The sequence below is a fragment of the Eretmochelys imbricata genome, chromosome 22, assembly GCF_965152235.1.
Source record: "Eretmochelys imbricata isolate rEreImb1 chromosome 22, rEreImb1.hap1, whole genome shotgun sequence".
NCBI lineage: Eukaryota > Metazoa > Chordata > Testudines > Cheloniidae > Eretmochelys > Eretmochelys imbricata.
In genome coordinates, this window is record NC_135593.1 from 15,656,914 (window position 1) to 15,683,169 (window position 26,256).

The window sequence follows — 26,256 nt, forward strand, 5'->3', positions numbered from 1 at the left end:
GTGAGGGCAGAGCTGGGCTGGGGCCAAAGCGGAGCCGTCGCTGTTGCTGGATCTGGGCTGGGGGTGGAGCGGAGCTGTGGCTGGAGCTGGCCTGGTGGCAGAGAGGGAATGAGGGCAGAGCTAGGCTAGGGGCGGAGTAAGGGGCAGAGTGGAGCTGGAAATAGAAAGAAGTGGCAGAAAATAGAAAGAAGAATGCAGACACAAACCAAACAAACCGATAAAAAGTGACAGCCACGCTTCCCCCACTCCTTTTCCCCTACAAGTTTTCTACTTTCTCGAGCTATGGAAACTACTCACACTGTGTTAACAGTTCTTTCCACAGACTATGTCTACTTGAAACAACGCGGCCTTGGACAGTCTCAATATGTAAACAAGTCCAACTCAAAAAAAGTTTGCTACATTTATGTCAAGAAGAAACTTGTTGCACATTGGAAAGTATTTCTCAAAGTTCATGGTAGTAGCACGTTAGTCTACTACAGTTGTTTTGCTGGTGATCTTTTTGTTCCATTGTCACAGCAGTTCTTCTCTAATATCGGTCCCTGTGCAGAGCAGGAGAAATTCCGTGTCTTCTTTTTAGTACAGTTCACATTAAATCTCTTTTCCAGCTCATGATTTCAGGTTGATCAAACAGCAGTAAGAATTTAGACAAGTGATCTGATGTGTGTTTAAAATCAGTTCTTTGTAACTTTATGCTGTTAGCTCTCGCCTATTAAATGCCCGTGTATTGTAAGGTGTCCTGCTTCCCTCAGTATATGTCAACATCTCTTAGAACCCTATTTCTTCTAGTGGTGTCCAAAATGTGTAGGAAAAGTAGGCACGGTACAGAGACCCCAAACTACCACTTCTGTGCTTGTCTGAGTCACCTTGTGTGCAACCAGAACTGTGTTCTGGTAGTTGTCTATGGAAGAGGATTGAGATCATGTGGCCTCTTAGGCTACTTCTAGGCACTGAATACCTGGAGGTTCCAGCCCCTACTCTTGTTAAGATAACAGCAATCTTAATTCATGCACTCAGCTCTTCATGAACTTATCACAGATGTATCAGATACTTAACAGATACAGCACACTCCATACATGGGTCTTAAAACATTTCACAAAGAAAGGGGAGGAGTTTCAATATCATTATCCCATATCACAGGTAGAAAACTAAGGCACAGAGAAGGGAGGTGGCTTGCCTTGGATCACACCATTGATGGGAGAACTAGAAATAGAACCAATGCATCTTGGTGCCCAGTGTTCTTCCCTCTCCATCCTGTTGTGCTGCTTCATTGTTATTCATCCACTCCTTTCAAATTGTCATGTACCGAGCAGGGCCCTCAGTGAAGGCCACAGGGAGGCAAAACCGGCAAGCACTGCATCTGCAGGCAGTTCTTGATGCACTTATGCACTAGGGCAACTACCTTTACTATTATTTTCAAAAATGCCTGTTCTGTGGTGTTTGTGAAAGGGCCTGTTAATGACCAGCAGGCCATGAAACAAACAAAGGTGGCATTTCCTTTGGCCTCATCTATCAGCTTTTTCAGTCTGTTGTCTGAATCCTAATTAAAGGAACTTTACTTTCTGAACAGCAGAGGGAGCATTCAGAGGAGAGATTTAAAACAACCATTTAAGGCGGTATTTAAAATAGGAATATTTAACACAAGAACCTGGGGTAACCCTGTGAAATTAGTAGACAACAGGTATGATTAAACAAGAGGCAGTACTTTTTCACATAATGCACAGCTAGCTTGTGAAACTCATTGCCAGGGGAAGTTGTGAAGGGCAAAAGTATAACGGGGTTCAAAAAAGGATTAGATACGTTTATGGAAGATAGGTCCATTAATGGCTGGTAGCCAAGATGGCTAGGGATGCAGCCCCATGCTCTGTGTATCCCTAAATCTCTAACTGTCAGAAGCTGGGTCTGGATGACAGGATGGATCAATTGATAATTTCCCTGTTGTGTTCATTCCCTCAGAAGCATTTGGCACTGGTCACTGTCAGAAGACAAGGTATTGTGCTAAATAGACCATTGTTCTGACCCAGTATGGACATTCTTATGTTCTTACGAATATTGTTTGTAGCAATAAGTCAAAGGCAACCTAGTTTTGCCCAGGTAAGAGCTGTGTATCTAGGTCTGAGAAAGCACCTAGTTGCACAAAGCTGGTCAGAATGAGTTAACCATTGTTCAGATTGGGATATTGTGCGCAGAAACTCTGTGTTGAAAATGCTTTTTTTTGCAGCCGGTTCCAAGGCTGCATCTCTGCACTGGACGAGTGAGCGAGCTGTCAGTGTCCTCTTGCTGGGTCTCCTCCCTGCAGCCTATCTGTATCCTGGACCTGCCATGGACTATTCACTGGCTGCAGCCCTCACACTCCACAGTCACTGGTAAGCGTAGGTATAAAAAAGTCTGGTAGATGTCTCACCAGGACCAGCCAGAGCTACTCTTTGGGCTTATAGTCCTGGATGCAGAGGAGCTGAGCAGCAAATCTATGTGAATCAGAAAGTTCACATTGGAACACCTGGTAAAACTCAAGAGCAAAACTCTTATTCCTTGTGTTATTGTTACTGGCATCTTGGCATGTTATAGCCTTGACCAGACTAACACCTAGTACCGTCTTTGTCATTTTGCCTCTTCATTTAGAAGGCAGAGTAGATACTCCTATTAGGAGAGCATTCTTTCACTCTGTCTTCTGGGTTTATCTCCTTATCCATATCTCATACTTTGCAGACAGTAGGAAAATTTACCTAAGGGGGACTATTGGTTGTCTTTGGCTAGTAGATTATGTATGGCCTTCAGATCTGACTGTTTCAGAGCATACCCCTAAAGCAGCATCAGGACAGATCTGTGCTTAACTAAGACCTCCAAGGGAAACTCAGGATTTTATTGGTAGCTCTTTTTCCTCAAAGCCAGTACAGAGTCTGGGCATCAGCTTAGCATTAGAGGGCACTGTATTACTGGAGGTGCCATCTTTAGGGTGAGACAAAAATCAGTCTTGACTACACATGCTTGTTAATCCCCTGGCATTTTTGCGAGAGTCAGGATGTTGGTCCTGAATCCTGGCCAGATATCTTTTTGGGTAACTCCACTTTACCTCCCTAAATTCCTTTTTCAGTTTCAGTTGGGTACAGTATTTTTCACTTCCTGTGGCTGTATAGCTGTTAAACTGCTGTAAGTTTTCGACCAGAGGATGTTGCATCCATGAGGGTGTGTTTATCTGTTACCTTTCTAAGTCTACGTAGCCCCCATCATTCTAGTAACTGAGCATTTTCCAAGTACTTTAAAATGGAAATAGCATCATTCTTACTTTTCAGCCTGTAGGACAAATGGTTTGACACTTTTATCAGATTAGTATTTGTATGTGCGAGTGCATGACTCACTGAAGGGAAGCTAGTCAAATAAATGTTTTTGACATTTAATTCTGATTGTGCTGATGCTTGTGGTTTCTGTCTGATGTAAGAATTCTAGGTCAAGCTCCTGTGAAAGTTCTGTTTTCTGCACTCACAAGCCTCTCCTGACTGGCAGGCAAGTAGTTGTCCTTGGAGGTCTCTTAGGTTGCTTTAGCAAGGCCAATGGAAGGCTTTGACTGTCAGGACATATTCTGAACTGGACTCTATATTCAGTGAGGAGCCATTGCAGAGAACAGAGCACTGGAATCATGTAGACAGAGACCTGCCGCTATGTTTTGTACTAGGTGAAATGCTATACGGGTCTTTGGCTTCATTATTAGATATGAGTTGCAATAATCCAGCCTGGAGATCATGTATGTGTGGATCACTGTAGCCAAGTCTTTGTTTGACAAGAAGGGGCGCTGTCTTCTAATCCGCCACAGATGGAATTGTTGTATGCCATGTTGTTGTAGCTATGTGGGTCCCAGGGTATTGGAGAGACAAGGTGGGTGAGGGATTATCTTTTATTGGACCAACTTGTGTTGGTGAGAGAGACATGCTTTCGAGCTACACAATTAGCTGTGATACTCTAGTACTTTTCTCAGACCTGAAGAAAAGCTCTGTGGTAGCTCAAAAGCTTGGCTCTCTTGCCAGCACAAGTTGGTCCAATGAAAGATATTCCCTCACCCACCTTATCTCCGATGGAAGTGGACATTTTCTGCCATAGTTATTTGGGCATCCAAAAGCACTGAGGAGCCCAAAAGTATCCTAAGACAATCTGAGGACAGTTGCCCTCAATAGTGGGGGAATATTCTAATAGAGACAAGTACTTTAGCATACTTCCCTCTTCCTACCAGCCTCGGTCTCACTTGGGTTCAGCTTTAGCCAGTTACTCTTCATCTAGGTGCTGATTTCAACCAAGTATTGAATAAGCTTGGAGACGTTACTGTTTGCATTCGACATAAAGGGGATGTAGAGATGGCTGTTTCTGTACTGCTGACATTTCAGCCCAAGTTGTCTCACCAACTCTTTTAACAGCTTCGTATTGATATGATTGATAAAGGAGTGGGGAGAAGATCAAGCCTTGTGGAACTCTCCAGGTGAAGGTTTTTGGTGGGTAGAGGAACAGTGTCCCATAATAATCCTCTGGGTTTGGTTTGAGAGGAGGAATCTGAGCTGTCCTAGGAGTGTCTGTTCCCACTACAGCTTCTTGGAGATGGGACAGGAATCTTTTGTGATGAGCCGGTATTAGATACCCGAGACCGGTCCCTCAGCATTATGGATATACTTCCCTTGTCCACAACCAGGTAATCTTCCAGTGCAAAAAGTCCTCTCTCTTCACCAGGTCCTGGCTAAGAGGGATCAAGGATACTGGCATGTGAAAGATAACACTGGAGACTGTCTGACTAGCTACTAGATTAGTTTGCTTAGGCGAAGGGGGCTCAGACACCGTGAAGTCTTTGGTGTCAAGCAGTGGTTTATTCTAGCGTTGGTTGGCATATTGCCTGGGTTAGGGTGCATATTAGATTTTCCTAATCAAAGGAGGTATTGACAATCTGATAGTAGGGATCTCGGATGTTTCCATGTCTCTTCCTATCCAGGAAGGACAGGAGTTGGAGTCACAGGGGGCGGTGACCTGATTTTCAGTACTTCCATGAAGCTCTGTGGAAGAAGGGTATGTGTATCTGGTCCTGCTCTTGACCTTGTTGCTCACCCACGTGGTCTTCCTGGATGAGGTTGATCTTCTCTGTGAAATAAGGTAATCCCTAGCATGAAGAGGTTCTGTGCTTGGAAGGAACAGTCTGGGTTTATGGTATGGGAAAGTTTTATACAGAATGGCTTTGCTTCCTCTGCAGCAAAGGAGAGGTGGGCTCTTTGCCTCCTGTACAGCAGTGGCATAGATTTGTAGACATTCCTTTTGTCTTCCTTTTTCAGGCTGCATGTTCCACCACCAGTGTTTGTTTTCTTATCTTCTACTCTTCAAGTTGCAGGTTGTATGAGTGTCATAGTGGTCTGCAGTGGGGCTGGAGAGATGGCTATCATGCTACAGTGTTCTATGGCAGCAGCAAGGAGTGGCTGGAGTGTCTTGCTAATTCTTGTACTACTTGGCCTCTTGGTCGGATAGAGTTTTCTAAGTTTTAGAATTTAGCAGGATCCCAAGAATTTTCAGGCCTGGGGTTTGGTTGTGGTGGTTTCTTGCCTTGTAACAGAGAGCTTTTTTTCCCTACCTGGAGGTCAGACATGAGAGTGTGTGTGTGTCATACTCATTTCATGGTGTGGCTGTGTACGCATGCATCCAGAAATTACCTATAGTGAAAAGTTTGAGTAGGAGACATTGGATAATTGTTTTAGTGACATGATAATCCGTATAAATGTTGAAATCTGTCAAGATGATGAGTCTTCTGACTTTCATCACCAGGTCAGACTGCATTTCTTTCTGCTCCTCTGGGAAGACTTTTCTATCTGGTGGCTTATAGATGAGTAGGATGCCCAGATGAATATAGTCTCTCTCATTGCAGATTAAGCGGACTTTAGCTCAAGAAAGCTTCTCCTGCTTTTTAGCCAGGAGGGGAGTAGATTGGCTACTTCACCTCCAGATTTGTGCTCTGTCATGCTGTGTTGGAGAGAGGAGCAAAGAATCAAGGGAAGATGACACTGAAACTGCAGTATCAGTCTGCCAGGGTTCTGTGATGTAGTTCAGGCTTGGCAGCTCATCAGTGAGAAGACCATGGAGAGTGAAGGACTTATTGAGCATTCATCTTGAACTTATGGGGCTGAGGTCCTGAAGTTTGTAGGTTTGTGTTTTGTTTGGCCCATGTGAAATATCTGTTTGCTGACTGCAACCGATTGACTGTAGTTCTTTAGTCATCTTTCCCATACACTGGAATTTCCTCTGTTCACTTCTTCCTGTTGGGGAGTTCCACAGGTGTGTGGTAGGCCTAATTGACAGTGTTGCCATTCTTATGGTGTACCAGATGTCTAGAAAGTGGCAGACTGCTCAACTACCCAGGTGAGTGAGGTAATAATATCTTTTATGGGACTGACACAGTTGCAACAACATGGCATACAACTCCCCAAGGGTCAGAGTTAAGGTGAATTGTTAGATATAGCTTGTATATCCATAGGAAAAACACTTCGGGATTCTCTGGGATGAAAGGTGCTCTCTAAATATAAGAGAAATGTCCTGAGAGGTCTCAGTCTTGCCCCTTCATAGCTGTGCCAGACCCCTGTGCTTTGCTGAATGGCAGAAGCTCCCCCTGCAGCTGTGAAATCTGGGTCCTGCCTATTTGCTGCTCCTCTGAAACATCATCACTGTTAGGAATTCTTTCGCTAAATAAAATTATAGGGCCGAGGGAAGTGTTGAAATGAAACCAGACTTAAGATTTCCTACAGAGGTGTCTGCATCCTGTGTGTGTGAGCCTTTCACTGGCACAGTGGTGGTTCCTGTTTTAGGGGATATTACATATGGCATGGCATGGTTTGTAGCAGGATACTGAGTTGTACTGTCTGGGCTTCCTTGTGAGTAAAAATATTTGCAAATGCTGATATTTCTTCCATGACTACCTTGTGGTGATTCTGCAAAGAGTAGGATAGTAAATTCTAAACTGGATGTCCACAATAAAAAAAACCCTTTTTTGTGCAGACAATTAGGGGCTTTCCCCAGCAAAAAAACAAGAGCCAACTTGTTCAGTTTCACTTATCTATTGCTCCAGGATAAACACTCTTTGTCTTGGCTTTTCTGTTATGACTCATGGAGAAAGGCCACAAAATGAAACCCTCCCCCTGCACATGGGGGTTCATAGTTTGAAAATGTTTCTCTGATAGTAAGAAACTCTCCACTTCCAAAGCAAAGGTTACAGGGGCTTAAGCTGTTTAGAGGTCTGTAGGGGAGCTGAACTTTCAGTTACTAAGATGGCTAAAAACAGCCGGCTTGTTGCGCTAGTGACCAGTGTGTGTCAGTCATGCCATTCCTCTGTTTCTCCTGTCATGTTTTTTCTGTGATGGCTAGAGGTAGGAATGTGAAAGACCCCTGTGCACTCTTGTAGGGTGTTCTCCTCATCCCCTACTGGGGGGCTGGGATTTTATTACATTTGGAGCCATTGCTTTGGACTTGAAGTGCATCATTGCTGCTGGGACAATTTAAAAAGGGAAGGCTCTTTAAGCTACTGTAATCCCAGTGACAAACCAGAGAGCCCATACTAATGGCTGATCTGAAACTCCAGCATTTGCAGACTTTTCCTCTGGTTTTTCTCCTTTGCTCTCACTTGGCACTTTGGGGGGCGTGCTAAAATCCTGCGTCATGGCTCTGCACTGCACCTCCATACATTCAGACCTTCAGGTATAAATCTCTACTCAGCAAGTATTGTCATAAACCACATGCAAAACGCACACTCCTGACAGGCCAACCATGATGATTGATGAAGTGAGTGTCAGTACAAAATCTGACTTTATTTGCACAAGAAACCTGAAGTCACTTAGATCTTAGACCAAGCTTCTTTGGCATGTAATATTTATGGGCTGACTTTGCCATTCAAAGTAAAAACAGTCAAAGGCTAAGTTATCTATGGTGCGGTCATAAGGGCTGCCTGTGGATACATATTTGCTCTCCTTGTGTTTTATGGGGCTTTATACAGAACAGCCAGGGGTGCAGATAGGAACCAATCAGACCCTCCCCCACCCTGTTCCACTACCTGGTGGCAGTACATAGCTCTAGCAGTTTGAGAGTTGTCACCCCTTGCACTTCCTCTGATTCTTTCTGTGGCTTGTAGCCTCCTGACTTCCCCACCTCCTCTTCTGTGTGAATTATAGCCCTCCTCTCACTGCCTTTTGGTGACCCGGGGCTATCAAAATGCCCATCTAGGTAAAACAGGTATCTCTTCCCCGCCCCACAGTGACAGCTGCTTTAGCACAATGAATCCTGCTAGATCTTCTGCACTGTTACTGTTCCTTAGTTTGGGAGTGAAATTTACTCATTAATGGAATAGCTCTTAGCTGTGTGTTTCCTAGATACTGTTAAAAGGGTTAGTAGCCAAGTTTTATTTGGCTCCGTAATCACTAGTCAGCACAAACTGTTCTGTGAGCGCCTACAGCTGCCTGCTGAGTAGGAATTGGGTCATTTTCTCCAGCAAAAGCCTCTGAGTAGTGGAGGCACATGGCTCAGTTTAGGCAGATGTGGAAACTGAGACATGTGAGTGTTACAAGGGCATTTGTTTCAGGGAAAGTCCCCATAGATGGTAGCCAGGAAAGCCAGCCAGATTTGATTAGGGACTGCTCTGATCTCTTTTCAGCATGTTTCTTTCTTTCTTTCTTTCTTTGTAGGGGTCTTGGGCAGGTTATAACTGACTATGTCCATGGGGAGCCATCTATTAAACTGGCCAATACAGGTCTGTATGTACTCTCAGCTGTGACCTTTGCAGGCCTCTGCTACTTCAACTATCACGATGTGGGTATCTGCAAGGCTGTGGCTATGCTGTGGAGCCTCTGAGATGCAACCGAACTGCTGGCAAAACATCATTGTTCACTGCTGCCTCTGCTTCATCATATTGTTACTAAATCATTCAAGGAGAGAAAAACAGTAATTAAGAATCCATAATGCATAGGTAGAAATCTACAATTTGAGCTGGCTCCGTATTGCAAAAGCCAATATCCGTAGCAAAAAAATGGGCTAGAAGTGGGGCTCTGCCAGAAGAGAGGAGTTAGGCTGATGTGAACTGGATTCAGACAAGAGTAAATTAATGTAGCTACAGTGTAATTGGGGTTGAATTAGTAGAGTTATTGTATCAGGAACAGTCTTGGATGGCTGCAACCCATTTTCCCTTTCCGTGGCTGCATTGTTTTGATCGCTGCAGTGTAATTACTGTTTAATTGCCCATTTTGTAAAATGAATTTGGCTGTGGGAAGATTCAGCCATTGTTTCCAATGCTCCAATTAGTGAAGTGTACACAAGGTGCCTCACATAATGTTCTGAGTGGGCCCTGAGAGTCAGTTTGAAAAAGGGAAGACTTTTTGTTAATCTATACAATAAAGAATTTACAAATGTTGGGTGTGTGTGATTCTGACAGTCATTTTTATCTGCTATAAACAGTTAAAATCTTCTCACCACTCTGTCTTGAAGAAGGTATTATTTTAGGAAGAAATCATTGTTTATGCAATGTTTTGAATAGATCCAGTGCTGAGTGTTGTTACTGAGACTGTCCTCTGTTTATGAACCATTCTAAACACAGAAGGAAAGAATGTTTCAATGCAGCTTAATTTCCAGGACTTATGAGCTGCATGTGGTTTACCAGTGCAAATGGAAATTGTCTGTTTCTGTCAGCAGCATTCACTCTCATGGAGAAAATACAACCCACCCACCCACTTTTCCTGAGTACTGCCTGTGTGATTCCACAGGGGAGAGACAGTCTTGAAGTCAAATGGCAAAAACCAAAACCCTCAACCTATGTGAAGAGGGGCCATATTCTGCCACCTTACGTGGATTTTAAACTCTCTGCAACATCATACTTATTTCTGTTTGTTAATAAATAGGAAAGAGAGTGATCTCTGATTTACATGCTCATTGTGACTGTGTAGAGGTTTCCAAAGCCCAGGTTAATAGAGGGTAGGGGGGACTTATATGGGATTTTTCAAGCAAGAAAATTGGCTACATTTATTTTTACTGTCAGTCTCGTTAACTAATAATTGGAAATATGAAGTTGTTTCATGTTACCCAAGATGGTTTTAAATTTTTAATTCCTTTCTTGACTACTAAGATTTACACATAAGGTCTAAATCTCATTTGTTTTAGAATCTACTCAGCATTTTAGGGCAGCGTCAGTATCACAGCTGTCTTTGGGATAAGAATTCAAATATGGGTGTTCTTGTGTGAAATCATGACTGCAGCTGGCTGCCTGTCAGTATAATGGCTTCCTGCTTGGGAGGATGCAATAGCCATAGAAATGAGTCATCTGTAGTTATTTATGGGATCTTTGCCAACTGTCCAGCATAATAAATGTTTGAATGATAATGGGCCCCAACTGAGTTCTTGGGCTGGTGTGAAAGATAGTGGTGAGAGCCTGCTCTTAATTGATTCACAGTTACTGTCCCCCATACGTGTAGTTGGACTTCTATATTTGGGGTGCAGCTCTAGTCACACCAATGGAGCCATGCATGGAGAGGCAAATTCCATGCCTGCAGTTTAGAGGGCAACTCCTCCACTCTCAGATACAAATTTCTAGCCTTTTATAAAGTGGCTGTTGTCACTAAGGGCTTGTCTACACTGGCAATTTACAGCGCTGCAACTTTCTCGCTTGGGGTGCAAAAAAACCCACACCCCTGAGCGCAGCAAGTTTCAGTGCTGTAAAGGGCCAGTATAGACAGTGCGCCAGCGCTGGGAGCCGCGGCCCTTGTGGAGGTGGATTTTTTAGAGCTCTCTCCCAGCGCTCTGCCACGACTACACAAGCCCGGTAGAGCTCTGTGTAGTGACGTGTGGTGCAGCCTAGCCCTGTCTCACTCCTGTGTGATCACTGGTGTGTCATAAGTGTACTCTGAAGCCAACTGGGTCTGGGCTAAGTCTAGTCCCGGTCTCTAGCTCTTTGGCTGTAGAGTTTATACCCAGCTTCAACCCTCTTTTCTAACCTCTTCCTCAGGATGTGGCACTCTGCAGTCCAGCTGCCTCAGACCTTGCACCTGTTTTCATACCCTTCTCTTGCCCCCACACCCCTTCTACCTAGCTCTAGGCACTCTGCATTCTAGTTTAACCCTTTTGGGGACAGTGTGACAGGAAAGCAAGGAGCACAGGCTTAGCAAAGAAGTTTCTTAACAACAGTCAGTGCTCTTATAAAGCACCAGAGAGCTAGTAAAATAAAATAAAAGTCCTGAGATGCCTCCTCCCCTAATCGGACCTCCACCCTTCTGGAAGTCTGAGGTTGGGACAGCATTTAGGCTAGGCAGGGTCCTTCCTGCTGATATATGATGACAGACAGCCCACCTTTTTCAGGCTATGTCTAATTGTAAGCTAGGTAGCTTGATGAGAGTTAGCATGTGTACAGAGTATCTGAGGTAGCATGGCTTAGTAGGGCTGAGTACGTACCCACGGGTTTTGTGCTCAGCATGGTTAAGACATGCTGCTGCTCCCCCAATCCTGCAGCTACACTACTATTCGTACATGTGCGTTAGCTATCGCAAGTATAGGTAAATGAGCTGGGAAATCACACCCCTAGCGTGTAGGGGAGATGTAGCCTTTCATAACACCCCCTTTTAAATACAGTTTCTTCCCCTTTATATATGTGCCTAAGCTGACAAGGTTAGCCATGTGGTCAGTTCCTAGTACAAAACGGAGTCTGTCGGACCCGGACCCATCCTGTTACGGCACAGATGGATAGAAAGACAGCGAGTCTTCCTCATAGGAGTCTGCAAAATCTACTTCAGTTTTACATGTTGTGATAGAGGGAGACATAAATGGACACTTCATTAAAAAAAAAATCAAAAAGTTCATTTAATTCCAAATGTAATACTTAATTCAAAAAGTTGGCAATGACAATCTTATGCAAAGACTTGCTTTTTTTTTTTGGAGAAGGCATTGTGGTAATAGCAGCCTTACCATAGAAGCCGTTGTAATTAGCAACAGACGTTCATCTCTATGATCATAAAATTCCTAAGCTCCATGTCCGCCAATTTATGTTTCAGTATTTGCTCTCAGCTGCAGGTAAGAATTGAAAAGTGTTAGTCCTGGAGTCAATAAACTCAGCACAAACCCCGAGGAACTTAACTCAGTGCCTGGAGGCTGTGTGTTCGAGTGGTTACACAGTTTAGCATAGAGATAATTTGACCACTTATGTAATAAAAGTTGGATAAAAATGGCCAAGATATTGCTTGTGTATGGTATGTTATCAAATCAGTTTATTTGGGAGACAGTCATATATATGGATTCATCCACTTGGTCTTCATTTTCACATTGCTTTAAAATCAGTTTGCTTAAGTCCTCTTCTTTCTGAAAGGCCAAGAAGTAGCCTCGCATTAGTGAAGATTCAAATTTGAATGCTTTTGTGTGTATTGGTGAAACTGACTTTTGGATGAAGATGATGTCACTGCTTTGTTCATGAATTTCTCGGGGAACTTCTTCTTCCTGAAATGGAGGAAATATGCAGATTAACTACCAGTGCAAAAACTTGACATTTGTCTGTAGTTTTCACATCTCTACTTCAAGAACAGTTTAACATGTTCTAGCAGAGGGTTTCTCATAACAGATTTTTTGGTTGACTCAGAGTGCGGCCACCAACTCTTGCTGGTGGCTGCTCTGACAGTTTTTCCAAGCTGGAGCCCCACTGCCACAAGGCTGAAGCCCGAAGCTGAAGCTCACTGCCCCAGGCTGAAGCCCAGAGCTGGGGCCCAGGGGCTGAAGTCTGGAGCCCGCCACCGGACTGGAGCTGAGGGTGGGGATGGGGAGGCTTAAGCCCAGAGCCTCGGGGCTGAAGCCCTCTCCTGGAGCCCCGGCAAGCTGAAGCCCGAAGCCCCTCTACGCCTGGGAAGGTGGGTTGGGAACTCACCAGGTGCCTGAGGTGTTGAAGGTTCCTCCCCCATCGAGCACAAACCACAGCCCCATGTGCCTGAAGATGTGCTGCCTGGAGTCCCCAGGAGGCTGTGCGGTGCATGGCACCAATCCCCTGCTGGTGGTGCCAGCAAACATCAAGGCAGTACATCCAAGAGCAACAGCTGGAAGCTGTAGGGACGGGCTGCTGCTTTGTCCCCCATCCCTATCTCCGCCCATGAGGCTGTTGTGGCCGCAGAAAAATCCCCAGGTGGCCACATTTGAGAAACACAGTCTAGCATGTTTAATTTTTTTCTTAATTTGGGTTCCTGATGTAACTGTCGAGTTAAGGCAAACACTAGAAACAGAGGGAGTTACTTACCCTAAATCGAATAGTCTTTTTCCCACTTTCATGTGTGCAGTACATACAGTAAGTCTTGTTTTCTACCAGGACGCTGAATGCCACAGGCAACCCTTCCTCCAACGTGTAGTCTTTGTAATAATGGATGGTGAAATGCACTCCGCATCCTAAACACAAAGTACTTACTGTTAGGAGCCTGTGCAGAAAGTTTGCAAACAGCCATTTAAAAACAGACGTAAAGGGGTTCCAACAGTTTTATTATCCAGGCATCTTACTACTCCACCACAAGCAGCCTCTTTACAGCTGAATGGAGCTGGGATTTGTTTTGTGTACTGCCCTGTGACTGCTGATGACAAAAATTCAATTGGACTTCTGTTATCTTGTGGGCAAAAGAGTTAAGGGCTAGAGAGTGTGATGTCAGTGTGCAAATCCCTTGGAGCACATGCACAAGGTGAGGGTTGCATTTCCTTCTCATGTTGGATGTAAACAGGATCTGGAAATCTGGCACTGAACGAATAACTGAAAAAAGTGGGGGCATGTAGAGATGGTGCTGATGCACACCAAAAGAGACTGATGAATTGCTCTTCGTGCCAGATACATTGCCTTGCTTGTTCAATATAAAATGATGCTTCTCACTGACACTTAATACAAAATGGGGATTCAGAACTTTGCTTGTGATAGAGGTCTTTAGAAATCTTTGCAGCACTTCCCTAGCCCCTGGGCTTAGTTTCAGGCTATAGAGCCCCATGCCTCTTTCATAGGTGTGGTACAGGACAATGTTTGGGGGGAGGTGGGGGGGGAGGAATTCCCTGATCTTTTGTCTGCCCACAGCTAGAACTTCTGATCTTTGGCTTCTGCTGTGATGTGAAGCTGTACTCAGATTGGCCGACCTCCAAAATGTGCAAAATCTTTTTTGGCGAGGATTGATGTCTTTTATCTGAGCTTAGCTCTGTTCTTAGCTGGCATTAAGGACAAACTACAATTACTAGAATCTGTTGCTAAACTTGGGTCTAGCTGAGGTAATCCAAGAGGTACATGGGGCAAAAGCATACTTGGAATGAAGAGCTGGGGCAATGGTTACAGGCAATGTTCCCTCTAATTTTTGACAGGCCGTGTGTGCAATTGCGTCTGTTTAAATTGTTGTGCTTCTGTGCAAATTTTTGTGCATGCGGGGTTTTGCCGTGTGAGTGGGGTTTAGGATCTGTGTGCACGTGCACAGCTTAGAGGAAACAGTTGTTATAGGACATGTAGAAACCAGAAGTATCATACCAGGTATCATCTCTTGATCTGCCATAGACTCAAATACATTCGTGACAGTATTCTCTGGTCCTGGCTGTACCACGAGTACCTGATTAGATGTGTTTCGAAAGATCTGGTGCTGTAGGGAGTGTTCCTTCTTCCAGTTGTCGCATTCCAGACCTTTTAATATATACATTAATCAGACAGTCACAACTAAGTCCACTCTTCCCAGAAACAACTAGGGACTTGGGTATAGTCCAAAGAGTGCCAGAAAGCCCCTTTAGCCTGTCTCCTGACCTAGTTCCATACAAAATGGTTGGTGGTGCCCACTTTATAACTTTTAGCTGAGTGGTTGGAGCACTCAGCTCGGATGTGGGAGGCCCAGATTCAGTTCCCCCCTCCCTGACAGAGGGGAAGAAAGGATTTGAACAGAGGTATCCCACCTCTCAGGAGATGTGCTAACCACTGAAGAATGGGATATTAATTCTGATGTAGGGTTCCCTCCATCTCTCCTGTTGAAGCTGTTCCACTGTGGATAAATATTGAAAGACTGATTGGAGCAGGTTGATTGGACCCAGGGTCTCCTGCCCCTCAGGTGGGTGTCCAAAGAGCTGGGTAGTAGACTTATTCTCTTGCTCTCTGGCCAAATGACTCTTTCGTGATAGAAATTATAGAGTGGATGGAGGCAGTACCTTCTCCTCCTCCCTTGAATTTTGAATGGGGCCGATCAAGTAGGCATGCTCAGAGGGCACCTGCCGGCTTGGGCTCTTGGATGAGGCATTTAGCCACCTATTGTCTCCCAGTTTGTGAATCATTCCAGGGCTTAGGTGGGAGGTAGATGTCTGGACGCCTAGTGTGAGGCAGCGGTGTGGGCCCTAGAGGCAGAAACTTAGGCATCTAGGGAACTTCTACTCTGAAAAACTTCGACACCAAGTGAGTTTAGGTGCTTACTGGGTTTGGTGGATCGCAGCACGGACTTAAGTAGATTAGTGGATTCCATCTTTACTCTCGTCCCCAAACTGCCCACCAACCAGTTTGTGCCCAGGGAGAGCCTCCATGTGATAGATTGAAGAGCCCTGCTCTACATGTTCCATCATTGGAAGATGGCCCAGGATGTGCATTTGCTCTTCCAGTTTAGACTTCAGAAGAGAAGGCTAAATACAGGTAAGGACAGTGGGTGGAGTATCCTATAGGTGGCCTTTCCCCGATCCTCAAAGCCACCTGTGTGCCAGGTGAGCTGCTTCAGCTGCAGAACATCTTTGACTTGGAGTCACTTAATGAACTCAGGAAGGAGGGAGTTTTTCCCATGCCCACCACTCGTGTGTTAAGGTCACCACCAAATACTGATGAACACCATGGGGGGGATTAGCCAACAGTGTTGGGAATGGCAAGCAGAATCAGCACTAGCTGAGTCCAGAGTCATAAATGTCAAACAGATTTCAACTTTACCTTCATCATCTGTGTTCCAAGCGAGCGACAAAAGGGGAGAAGAGAAAAAACTGTTAGACTGTATACAAACAACAGATCGTTTTCTAACCAGTTTCATTCCCCAGTGTAAGCTGGAAAGCCCACCTCCACCACAACCATCACCCCTTCCAATTATCCTTTCTCTGGAGATGTCGTATAAGCAGCAAGTAGCCCATCAACCGAGGTACTGAGTCTGCAATGCTCCAGATTGATGCCTATGAGGAAACTGAAGTGAAATCAGAATAACAGTGATTTAAAAACAATTCAGCATTTTAACAGCTGAAATTACAGAAGACTCAAGCCAGGTCTACACGACAGACCTGTATCAAAATAACTGCGTCGCTCAGGGATGTGGATGGACTTTGCCGATGGGAGAAGCCCTCCTGTCAGCGTAGCAGTGGCCTCACTAAAGCCCTACAGGGGTGCAGCTGCATGGGCACAGCTGCGCTGTAGCACTGTATGTGAAGACAAGCCCTTAGAGTGTGCGCTTGAATCTCAAGAAGCAGGCTTGGCTCCACTAACTTCTTAAAGAGCATGTTGGGAAGACTGACTCAGAGACCCAGAACTGTCATTCGCCAAGCTGTGAGGACCAGTATTGCTCTAAAGGCTTCACAGGTTATGGAGAAGCAAAGTGGGCAGCTACAGAAGTCCATAAATCAATCCCAGCAATGGACTGAATTGCATGGCAAGTGCTGATCAGCTGCACAGAAATCCCAAAATGCACACCCCATCCAGTTATAAAAGAGGAGAGTTACCTGCAAAATAGAGGTCAAAGTCTTGCCCAAATTTCACTGCAAACACACGGATCTCTTCACAGCTCATCTTCACTCTGAACAGAGCAAAGGGAAAGGGTTCAGAGATGGGAACAATACTTCTGACCCTCCAGATCTAGAGGGCTAACTTGGGCCAGTTCTCTGCTCTCAGCTGGTGCACAGTTATGCCCACAACAGGGCTAGGAGGGAGACTGAAGTGTTTCACTACACATCAGTGGGAGGGCTGACGTTACCACTTAGTACAGGGGAGAGGGCAGACTGATTTTTATTTTATTTTACTTTTTGTAGTGCCCGTCATAGACTCTTGAGTATCTGTTTCTCCATTACCTTGTGTCATTTAAACCAGTGTACACTGGATGTAAAATACTAGAATTATGGTTTGATGCTGTTTTTCACCTTTTATACTCTTGCAGTGGTGTAAATGATGTCATAAGACATAGGGCAACAAAGAATAAGACCCGGAGTGCTTTATGCTAATTAAACAGTAGTTCATAGAATCATAGAATATCAGGGTTGGAGGGGACCTCAGGAGGTCATCTAGTCCAACCTCCTGCTCAAAGCAGGGCCAATCCCCAATTTTTGCCCCAGATCCCTAAATGGCCCCCTCAAGGATTGAACTCACAGGCCAATGCTCTACTGAGCTACAAATTTGTAAATGTCACTCATTTAATGAATTGCTCATAAGAAACCTAAAATGGTGATAGCTCAGCAAAATGCCATGTCACCATTTAATCTTCCCTACTGTGCAAGCAAAAAGTTATGTTACCTTGTGTGCATTTGGTTAACTGTTTCCAATTTGGGATCCTACGGATGTTAGTGTGACCTATAAAGTTTTAGGGATCTTTTTAGTTGATAGTGTGAAACATCCTGGGCTGGGCTGGTGCAGTGCTTCCAGCAGGGAAGGGGGATGTAATTTATTTTGCAGTGGCGGAGATTTGCTCATGGGCAGGTTTTTAACCATATTTTTAGTCCAGGTTGAATTCTGGCTCTGTGACCTTGATGCGACCTCTTTAGAGAGAGCCAGCAGACATCTAGAAGAGGAGGCTAAAATGTTTCACCCAGAGGATAACAACTCATTTTCCATGTTACCAAACTTTATTCACCAAAAGACTTACATCTTCAAACCTGGAGATTATCTCCACAAACCTGCTGGCCTCTGTGGCTTACAGGTTGCAGTTCTGTCTCCCTGCCTTCATGGCTAACTTGAAACTACTGAGGTGCTCTTAGATCGTTCATGTTCTTAGAGGTTCATGCTGTGCAACAGCCTCTTCAAGTGACCTTGTATGGCAGTCAGACAAGTAGACTTTTCCCCCTCCTACCTAAAGGCAAGGTGAGCCAGAGCTGCTGCTAACGCATGTGCCCATACGAGTAATGGCCATAAAATTGCCAGGCCTGTTCACTTTACGTACAGCTACTCCATACTCTTCTGTTTTGTCTGACTTCAGATTTTACAGGTTGATTTGAGGAGACTCTATGCAGTTCACAAACATCCCTGTCTTCAGTGCTAGCAGCATGTCAGGAAAGGCGTATGGGATGTGGTCACCTCTCCTGCCTGGGATTTGACCCACAGGTTTCAGGATTCCAAATCAGCAATTCCATTGCTGTTAGTACTATTAGTTGGCAATGGTGGCAACCCGAATACTCTGGTGACCAGAACAGAGAGACCAATCCACGTAGGTACGTATGCATGGGCACATTTCTTGGTTGTACAGTGCAATACACCAGGTCTGGCAAGAGGCTGGGATATTATAGAAGAGATTTTAAAAGCTAAAGTGCCAAAAAAATAAACTGCTGTACAGTTTAAGAAGTGATCAGCTAATTTAGAGCAAAAGTTGGCATTAAAACTCCTGCCCAATAGAGTACTGCTACATTTAATCTTTTCCTGCTTGCTCTCCTGCTAATCTAGCTGTGACTAAACTCTACCAGAAGAGTGAGTTTCAGACAGGCCCAGTTTCAGATGTCCTTAATTAAATCTTCAGTGTTTGTTCTTCCTCTTGGCAACTGAGATTGCTGTTCCTGTTGCTTGAGACTCCTCATGTAAGTAAAGATATTGAAAACTAGAAAAGGAGTACTTGTGGCACCTTAGAGACTAACCAATTTATTTGAGCATGAGCTTTCGTGAGCCACAGCTCACTTCATCGGATGCATACCGTGGAAACTGCAGCAGACTTTATATATACACAGAGAATATGAAACAATACCTCCTCCCACCCCACTGTCCTGCTGGTAATAGCTTATCTAAAGTAATCGTCAGGTTAGGCCATTTCCAGCACAAATCCAGGTTTTCTCACCCTCCACCCCCCCACACAAATTCACTCTCCTGCTGGTGATAGCCCATCCAAAGTGACAACTCTTTACACAATGTGCATGATAATCAAGTTAGGCCATTTCCTGCACAAATCCAGGTTCTCTCACTCCCTCACCCCCCTCCAAAAACCCACCCCCATACACACACAAACTCACTCTCCTGCTGGTAATAGCTCATCCAAACTGACCACTCTCCAAGTTTAAATCCAAGTTAAACCAGAACATCTGGGGGGGGGGGGTAGGAAAAAACAAGAGGAAATAGGCTACCTTGCATAATGACTTAGCCACTCCCAGTCTCTATTTAAGCCTAAATTAATAGTATCCAATTTGCAAATGAATTCCAATTCAGCAGTTTCTCGCTGGAGTCTGGATTTGAAGTTTTTTTGTTTTAAGATAGCGACCTTCATGTCTGTGATTGCGTGACCAGAGAGATTGAAGTGTTCTCCGACTGGTTTATGAATGTTATAATTCTTGACATCTGATTTGTGTCCATTTATTCTTTTACGTAGAGACTGTCCAGTTTGACCAATGTACATGGCAGAGGGGCATTGCTGGCACATGATGGCATAAATCACATTGGTGGATGTGCAGGTGAACGAGCCTGGTTCTAGGTAGATCTGAGCCCCAAATTACCATGAACTGTAGGGTGACAGATGTCCTCAATGGGTTCTCTTCACTAGATGGTTAACTGTCTAGCTAACTAACTAGAAACAAAACACAATCTTCTGTAACAGATTGCAAATGAGTGTCTACATACAAATAACGCAATTACTAAATTATAGTTCCCAAAAGGCCACAGGCCTAAAGTTCATATTCCCCTCTCCAGTGTAAGAGGTGTTGGTCACACTTTAATCACAGTGAGTAGTAAGCATATCGGGAGGGTAAGAATTAGCTTAGCTGTCTGGATATATTGCTGTAGAAGTAAACCCACAATCTGTAATCTCCAAGATGCGGTACCTAACTATGTATTGTTATATGCTGAATTCTTCACAGGCATATGCAATTTTTCACACTGTACATAACCTCTGAAGTGTTTGTTCTCCTATAAAAATATATTAATCATTTCCCTTGTTCCTGTTAACACTAATGATGTGAGATGGCTCTCGTTTGTTTGTTGGGGAATGCTGTAGTAACACCCAACTCATGCATGCTTCCAAAAGTATATCTCATAATCTAACTTGCTTTCACTGAGGGTTCAGATGGGGTTAACTAATTCTCCACTCAAGGGCAAACTACAACTTGGTATAAGTGTTAGAAGGATTTTCTGTGAGAAGTGCTCAGCTAACTAGGTATGGCTGTAGGAAAGGAGTTGAAGTGGGCCTGGTTTCATGAATACTCCCTGTAAGGGAACTTTCTTTCCAAGATACCGTCTTAGTAAATCTGCAGAGTGGGGCTTCCATGGGGATATAGATTTGTATTCTGTACCCTACTTTTCACCATCACTGATTGAAAAGAGGATATGTGCAAGAAGGAGATACCAACACTTCTCTTCCTCTGTGCCTCAATTACAAGTGGTACAGTGAAGGATAATTATGGGGGATGTCAAATAATTTGCCTAAATGGAGAATTATTTCAGGGTGGTTTGAGAGACTGCAGATTGCTTGGTATTCTCTCTCGATGAGGAGCAGTAGGCAGTTATGAGTTTTCCTGAATGTATTATTTCCTTCTGAAATAGGCTTGTTTACCGCTCTTACTTTTTTTTTTCTATGTCTACCACTTTACTCTTACTTGGTTCTTATATCTTGAGTGTTTAGAAATTGCCTTTTTTATTACTCTTAATAATTTGTAAAGGGATTATAACCAAATGGTCTATATCCTACTATTGAACTGTCCTCAACTTGCTGCTTTTACATCTAACACAGACAAAAGAGGAAAACAAATTGGCACCCAGAGTAACTATACAAACAAATTTGGGAGTTTGATGGTAGAATAAATCTAAATTCCTTTCTGGAAAACACCAATGCCTCATTATGGCTAGCCTTGAATAGCGGCCCACTCTGACAATGAGTGTTCAGCTCAGGTAGGAAGAGATAAAGTCTAGTCCAAAGCACTGTGGATTTACTGGGATTTTGGATTCCCTGCTGCTTTGCCACAGGGAAACCTCCATCTGCATCCTTAATAGCTTTGCTAACCATTAAAGATACTGACAGGTTTCAGAGTAGCAGCCGTGTTAGTCTGTATCCGCAAAGAGAAAAGGAGGACTTGTGGCACCTTAGAGACTAACAAATTTATTTGCGCATAAGCTTTCGTGAGCTACAGCTCACTTCATCAGATGCAAACTATACACAGCACAGGTTACCTCACATGGCTTAAAACCCTCCCTTCTTGTTACTTTCCATTTTTCTCTCCTGAGCCACAAGAACACAAACGTGCTCTTTGGTCTGTACTCTAATGAAACTCTGTCAGTTTTCTGAACTATATTTTGGAATTAACTGTTCTTGGTTGCTCTATTTAAATTTACAGAAGTAAAACCCTTCTGAAAACTGACTCAGGCAACAGCTAGGTCTATTTTCTTGGCTTTGTGAAATGCTGCAAGACATTTCATCACTGGTCTGACACAAGCATTTCTGTAAACTGGTGAGAACATGAGCAAAACTGTAGGTTAACCAAGCTGCCCTGCGGGTTTGACACTTCAGAGGTGACAAACCTGGCACCTCCAAATTGAGATTGAGATGCCTTTCCACTAACCACAGTAATGTTTCCTTGGTAAATCTGATCATACCAGATCTGGAGATGAAAAGTGTTTTTGTGTGAAAAGTGCTTTTCATTATTTGTATGTGTTAGGTGGCCACTATTTGCAACTGTAAGTCTAATTGCTGGGGTCAATGCCTATAGGAATGGTCTAGAATACTCAGTCCTGCCTCAGTGCAGGGGACTGGATTATATGACCTATGCATGTCCCAGTCCCATATTTCTATGATTCAGTATTTTATGAGTATCCTTTATTATTCAAATCTAAATAAATAAAGTACACAATTTATGTTAAAAGTCAGCTAATTAGGGGCATCTTTTTGAGGGTGAGAAATTCTACACAAATTAGATTCAAACTGAAGCTTTCTGCACATTGCTCTCATGTTATTAAATGTCACTCTTTTCCATGGAACTTTAACCATCCTCAAACACTAGACTGCCACATTTCCTCCAAATCCACAGCATCATTACTGGCAGATGAAACAAAATGCTGCAATTGTACAGCGATTAGTCTTTTGTTAAAATACACATTAATGTTACTTTTCTTGTGAACAGCTCAGAGCACACGAAGTGCCTTCTTCAAACCTATTCCACTCAGGCAGGACTTTATCTGCCTCCCAACCCTACTCACCATAACAATGCAGACTGAAGTCACTAATAAACCTGGGCATATTTGTTAAATGCAGGTGCTTAAGTGAAGGCTCCGTGTGGAGGACAGCATTTGCCTCTTACTGTATAAGCCAGGGATGGCCAAACTGCTGCTCTTTTACAGTTAAAGTGCAGCTTGCAGAGCCCCACCCCCAGCATCCCCATTCTCTGCCTACCAGAAGGGGGTGGAGCTCGTGGCTTCTGCCCTGGCTGCGGCATGGTGGTGGGGCTAGGGGCTTGTTCCAGAGAGAGGATGGTTGCCCGTTGGGGGGGGGGGGGAAACAATTTAAAAGTTCCCCCCCCAACAGCTTGAGTTATGCCCCTCCCAGGTACACCCTCCCTCTTACCCTCAGTGGTTCTCCCTGCAGATCCCAGCTGTTTGCTGCTGCCTCTCCCCACAGCCCAGCTTGCCAGCTCCAGCAGCTGCTGTGCAGGGAGGGGGCCGAGTGGCACCTTGTGACTGAAGGGGGCCTGCAAATCCTGACAAAAATCTGGGCGGAGGGCATGTGGCCCCATGTCTTCCCCCCCACCCCATGTCACTTCAGGCTTCTGCCCAGCAAGGAAGGGGGTGTCAAGGTTTCAACCCTGCGGGGCACTCCTGCCGGGGCTCGGGACTTCAGCAGGAGCAGGGCCGAAGCCCCAAATCCAGACAGACACCTCCTGGCAGACCACAGCCCCAAGATCCCCCTCCCCACAGGGCTGAAGCCCTGAGCCCCACCACCCCAGCAGTCATGCCCCGTTCTTGAACTTCTGAAGATTGTCATATGCAGCTTGGAGGGTGAGTAAGTTTGGCCACCCCTGGTATAAGCAAACATTTATTTTGCAAGGTCTTTTTACGCTGAAAAAACAATCAAACAAAGAAATGCACAACACTTCATCAGTTTCAAGGTTCCCCTGTGCCGATTGGGGGAGTCAGAATCAAAGCAGTAGGGATTGCTGGTCAGGGCCAGAGTTTTCTCACTGGAAGTCTCTATCTGGGCACTTTTTTCAGTCTCTCTTGTCCCAGACAGGCTGAGAACCCCTGAACTGGACCGGTCCAAAGGGAGATGTGTTTTAAAAGCGAAGGTGGATGTTGGGGAATGAAGGGCGAGGCTGCTCCAGGCGCCAGCCGGCTGCTGGCTTGTGGAAGTTAGGGGGAGGAGGGCACAGCCGCAAGCGAGCCCCGGCTGAGTTTCGGGAGCAGCCTGTGCGCCCCACGGAGAAGCGGCGGGGCTGGGTGGAAGCCGGTGGTCGCCTCTGTCCCAGCCGCCGGGGCTGTGCCGTGGGGAAGGAGCGGGCTCGCTGCGCCGAGGCTCCTCCCCAGCCCCGAGGCACCCGCGCAGGGAGCATCCCACCCCGGGAGAGCCAGAGAGGTCCCGGGCGGGCGGGGGCGCGGGGGGAGCGGCCGGACCACCGGCTCCGGACCCTGCTTGGCGGGGCTCCCCCCTAGCGCCAGCGCCCCAGCTTGGCTCCCGCCACCCCCGAGGCCGGGCAGCGGTCCCTACCTGCCTCCTGCAGCCGGGTCCGGAGCGCAATGCGCAGCGCAGCCAGAAGCCGGGGAGGGAGGAGCGCAGCCCGGCTGGAGGCGGGGAGAGCGCAGCGCAAGCTGCCTGCTCGCGGGGGAAGGGGGGGGTCCCCCGCCGAGCCCCGGGAGCTCACCAGCGAGCGCCCGTCGAGCTCAGCCCCGCGCCCTGCAGAGCCCCTGACTTGCCCTTGGGTTATTTAGCTGCAGCGATGCTCGAAGCCAGGTCCGCCCTTTGCTCTCCTGCCCCGTTTATACTGCTAGGGAGCTGCAGTTCTCTAGCCAGAAGGACCCCAAAGCGCTTTGCAAGCCAGACCCAGGAACCACTTCACCTGTGGTTGAAATGCAGCCTCCTCTGGGGTGGAACACAGCAGCTGACAGCTCAAAGTTACATAGGGTGTGGAGTAATCCCCATCAAACTGGAGCTTCAGAGGGAATGAATGGAATTACCCAAATCAGAAGTGAGCCAGGACACCAGAAGCAACAGTTAACAGTTGTTTTCTCATATACTATGGACACTTTAATGACCATACATCTTCCAGACTTTAGTTTTATATATTGTCCAAAAGAAGGCACTTCCAACTAGCAGCTTGCCCCAGCATCATGCTGCGGCATTGGCTAGATTTTGAGGCATGCTCCTTCAACATCAATGATAGGGCTTTGTATCTGGGGACCTGAGCTGTTGCATTTTACTCTGGATTCTTGTAATATTGCTATGAGAAATATCAAGCCAACTAGACAATCTGAAGTGTAAATCAGGATGTTCCCAATAGATCTGTATACACACAGGCAGGCCCGTATCACTTCCCCTTTTGTCAGCACAATCAAGAAACAAAATATATCAGTTTGTGCAAACAGTGTGCTGGAGCTTTCAGAGTGGGACATGCCAGCACATGCAATGCTGGGAGCTTGAGGCCATCCCTGCAGAAGGCACATCCTGTTTTCTTACCCAACTTGTTACAATCAGCTGTCTTGCTCTGTAACTGATGTCACAGATGGAAGTTGCAGTTTTGAAACAGATGTCAGAAATAGCATCAGTGCATACTCTTCCCACCCACCCCCCACTTGTGTAAAACATCCCACAAGTGTCTCTCCCTTGCACTGGAGGGGCCACTTTAGGTGTGAATAGTCAATCTTTTGGTTGTAATGAAATTGCCAAGAAATATACCAATTGTGAGAATGTTTCTTTAGTCCAGTAGGATGGAGGAATGAGACCACCAACTCATTTTCCATGTTACCAAACATCCCCCAGATGACATTGTGTTTCTATTTTATACTGACCCAGGCTGGATACAAACTAAAAACAAAGAAATAAAAACTTCTGTGTCCCATTACTAATCCCCCAAAACCTTCCAGTCCCACAATGTGAAGCTAATTAGTTTGTCATTCCTTTGGGGACTGTCTTTATGTTTGTACACCATGTAGCACAATGCGGCCCTGATCTTGGCACTACTGTAATACAAATAATAATAATAATAATGAATAATAATAGTCCCAGGTTTTGCTATCTTTTTTATAATGCCAGATAGCAAAACACCAAGGGAGTGACTGTCCAGTCCACCGCTGACTTTGGCAAACTCAAGGTTTATGACTAGGCTAACAAATATCCTTATAACAGGTTTCAGAGTAGCAGCCGTGTTAGTCTGTATCCGTAAAAAGGAGTACTTGTGACACCTTAGAGACTAACAAATTTATTAGATCATAAGCTTTCGTGAGCTACAGCTCACTTCATCGGATGTATACAGTGGAAAATATAGTGGGGAGACTTTATATACACAAAAAGAAAAGGAGTACTTGTGGCACCTTAGAGACTAACCAATTTATTTGAGCATGAGCTTTCGTGAGCTATAGCTCACTTCATCGGATGCATACCGTGGAAACTGCAGCAGACTTTATATATACACAGAGAATATGAAACAATACCTCCTCCCACCCCACTGTCCTGCTGGTAATAGCTTATCTAAAGTGATCAACAGGTTAGGCCATTTCCAGCACAAATCCAGGTTTTCTCACCCTCCACCCCCCCACACAAATTCACTCTCCTGCTGGTGATAGCCCATCCAAAGTGACAACTCTTTACACAATGTGCATGATAATGAAGTTAGGCCATTTCCTGCACAAATCCAGGTTCTCTCACTCCTTCACCCCCCTCCAAAAACCCACCCCCATACACACACAAACTCACTCTCCTGCTGGTAATAGCTCATCCAAACTGACCACTCTCCAAGTTTAAATCCAAATTAAACCAGAACATCTGGGGGGAGGGGGTAGGAAAAAACAAGAGGAAATAGGCTACCTTGCATAATGACTTAGCCACTCCCAGTCTCTATTTAAGCCTAAATTAATAGTATCCAATTTGCAAATGAATTCCAATTCAGCAGTTTCTCGCTGGAGTCTGG

The 26,256-nt window shown here is 45.1% G+C and overlaps 2 protein-coding genes across 2 annotated transcripts in view; one reads left to right on the forward strand and one right to left on the reverse strand.

Moving 5' to 3' along the window:
• Window positions 1–26,256, forward strand: part of BCO2 (beta-carotene oxygenase 2) — an 89,549-nt gene that overhangs the window by 3,480 nt on the left and 59,813 nt on the right. The window lies entirely within an intron of this gene.
• On the reverse strand, window positions 11,814–23,861 carry IL18 (interleukin 18). Its single transcript, XM_077839926.1, has 6 exons — window positions 23,841–23,861; window positions 16,693–16,766; window positions 15,920–15,928; window positions 14,501–14,650; window positions 13,253–13,398; window positions 11,814–12,468 (listed from the first exon to the last, which is right to left on the reverse strand). Exons 2-6 carry the CDS (start codon window positions 16,757–16,759, stop codon window positions 12,238–12,240), a joined length of 603 nt encoding a protein of 200 aa, XP_077696052.1. The 5' UTR covers window positions 16,760–16,766; window positions 23,841–23,861; the 3' UTR covers window positions 11,814–12,237.

What these genes read in the sequence shown, in the direction of transcription:
- IL18 (XM_077839926.1), bottom strand. Translation starts at nt 16,759, where the DNA reads ATGAGCTGTGAAGAGATCCGTGTGTTTGCAGTGAAATTTGGGCAAGAC. An exon ending in AGATCAAGAGATGATACCTG is followed by an intron (nt 13,399 to 14,500) that starts GTATGATACTTC and finishes CTTTGTGTTTAG; the next exon opens with GATGCGGAGTGCATTTCACC. An exon ending in AAAAGACTATTCGATTTAGG is followed by an intron (nt 12,469 to 13,252) that starts GTAAGTAACTCC and finishes CCTCCATTTCAG; the next exon opens with GAAGAAGAAGTTCCCCGAGA.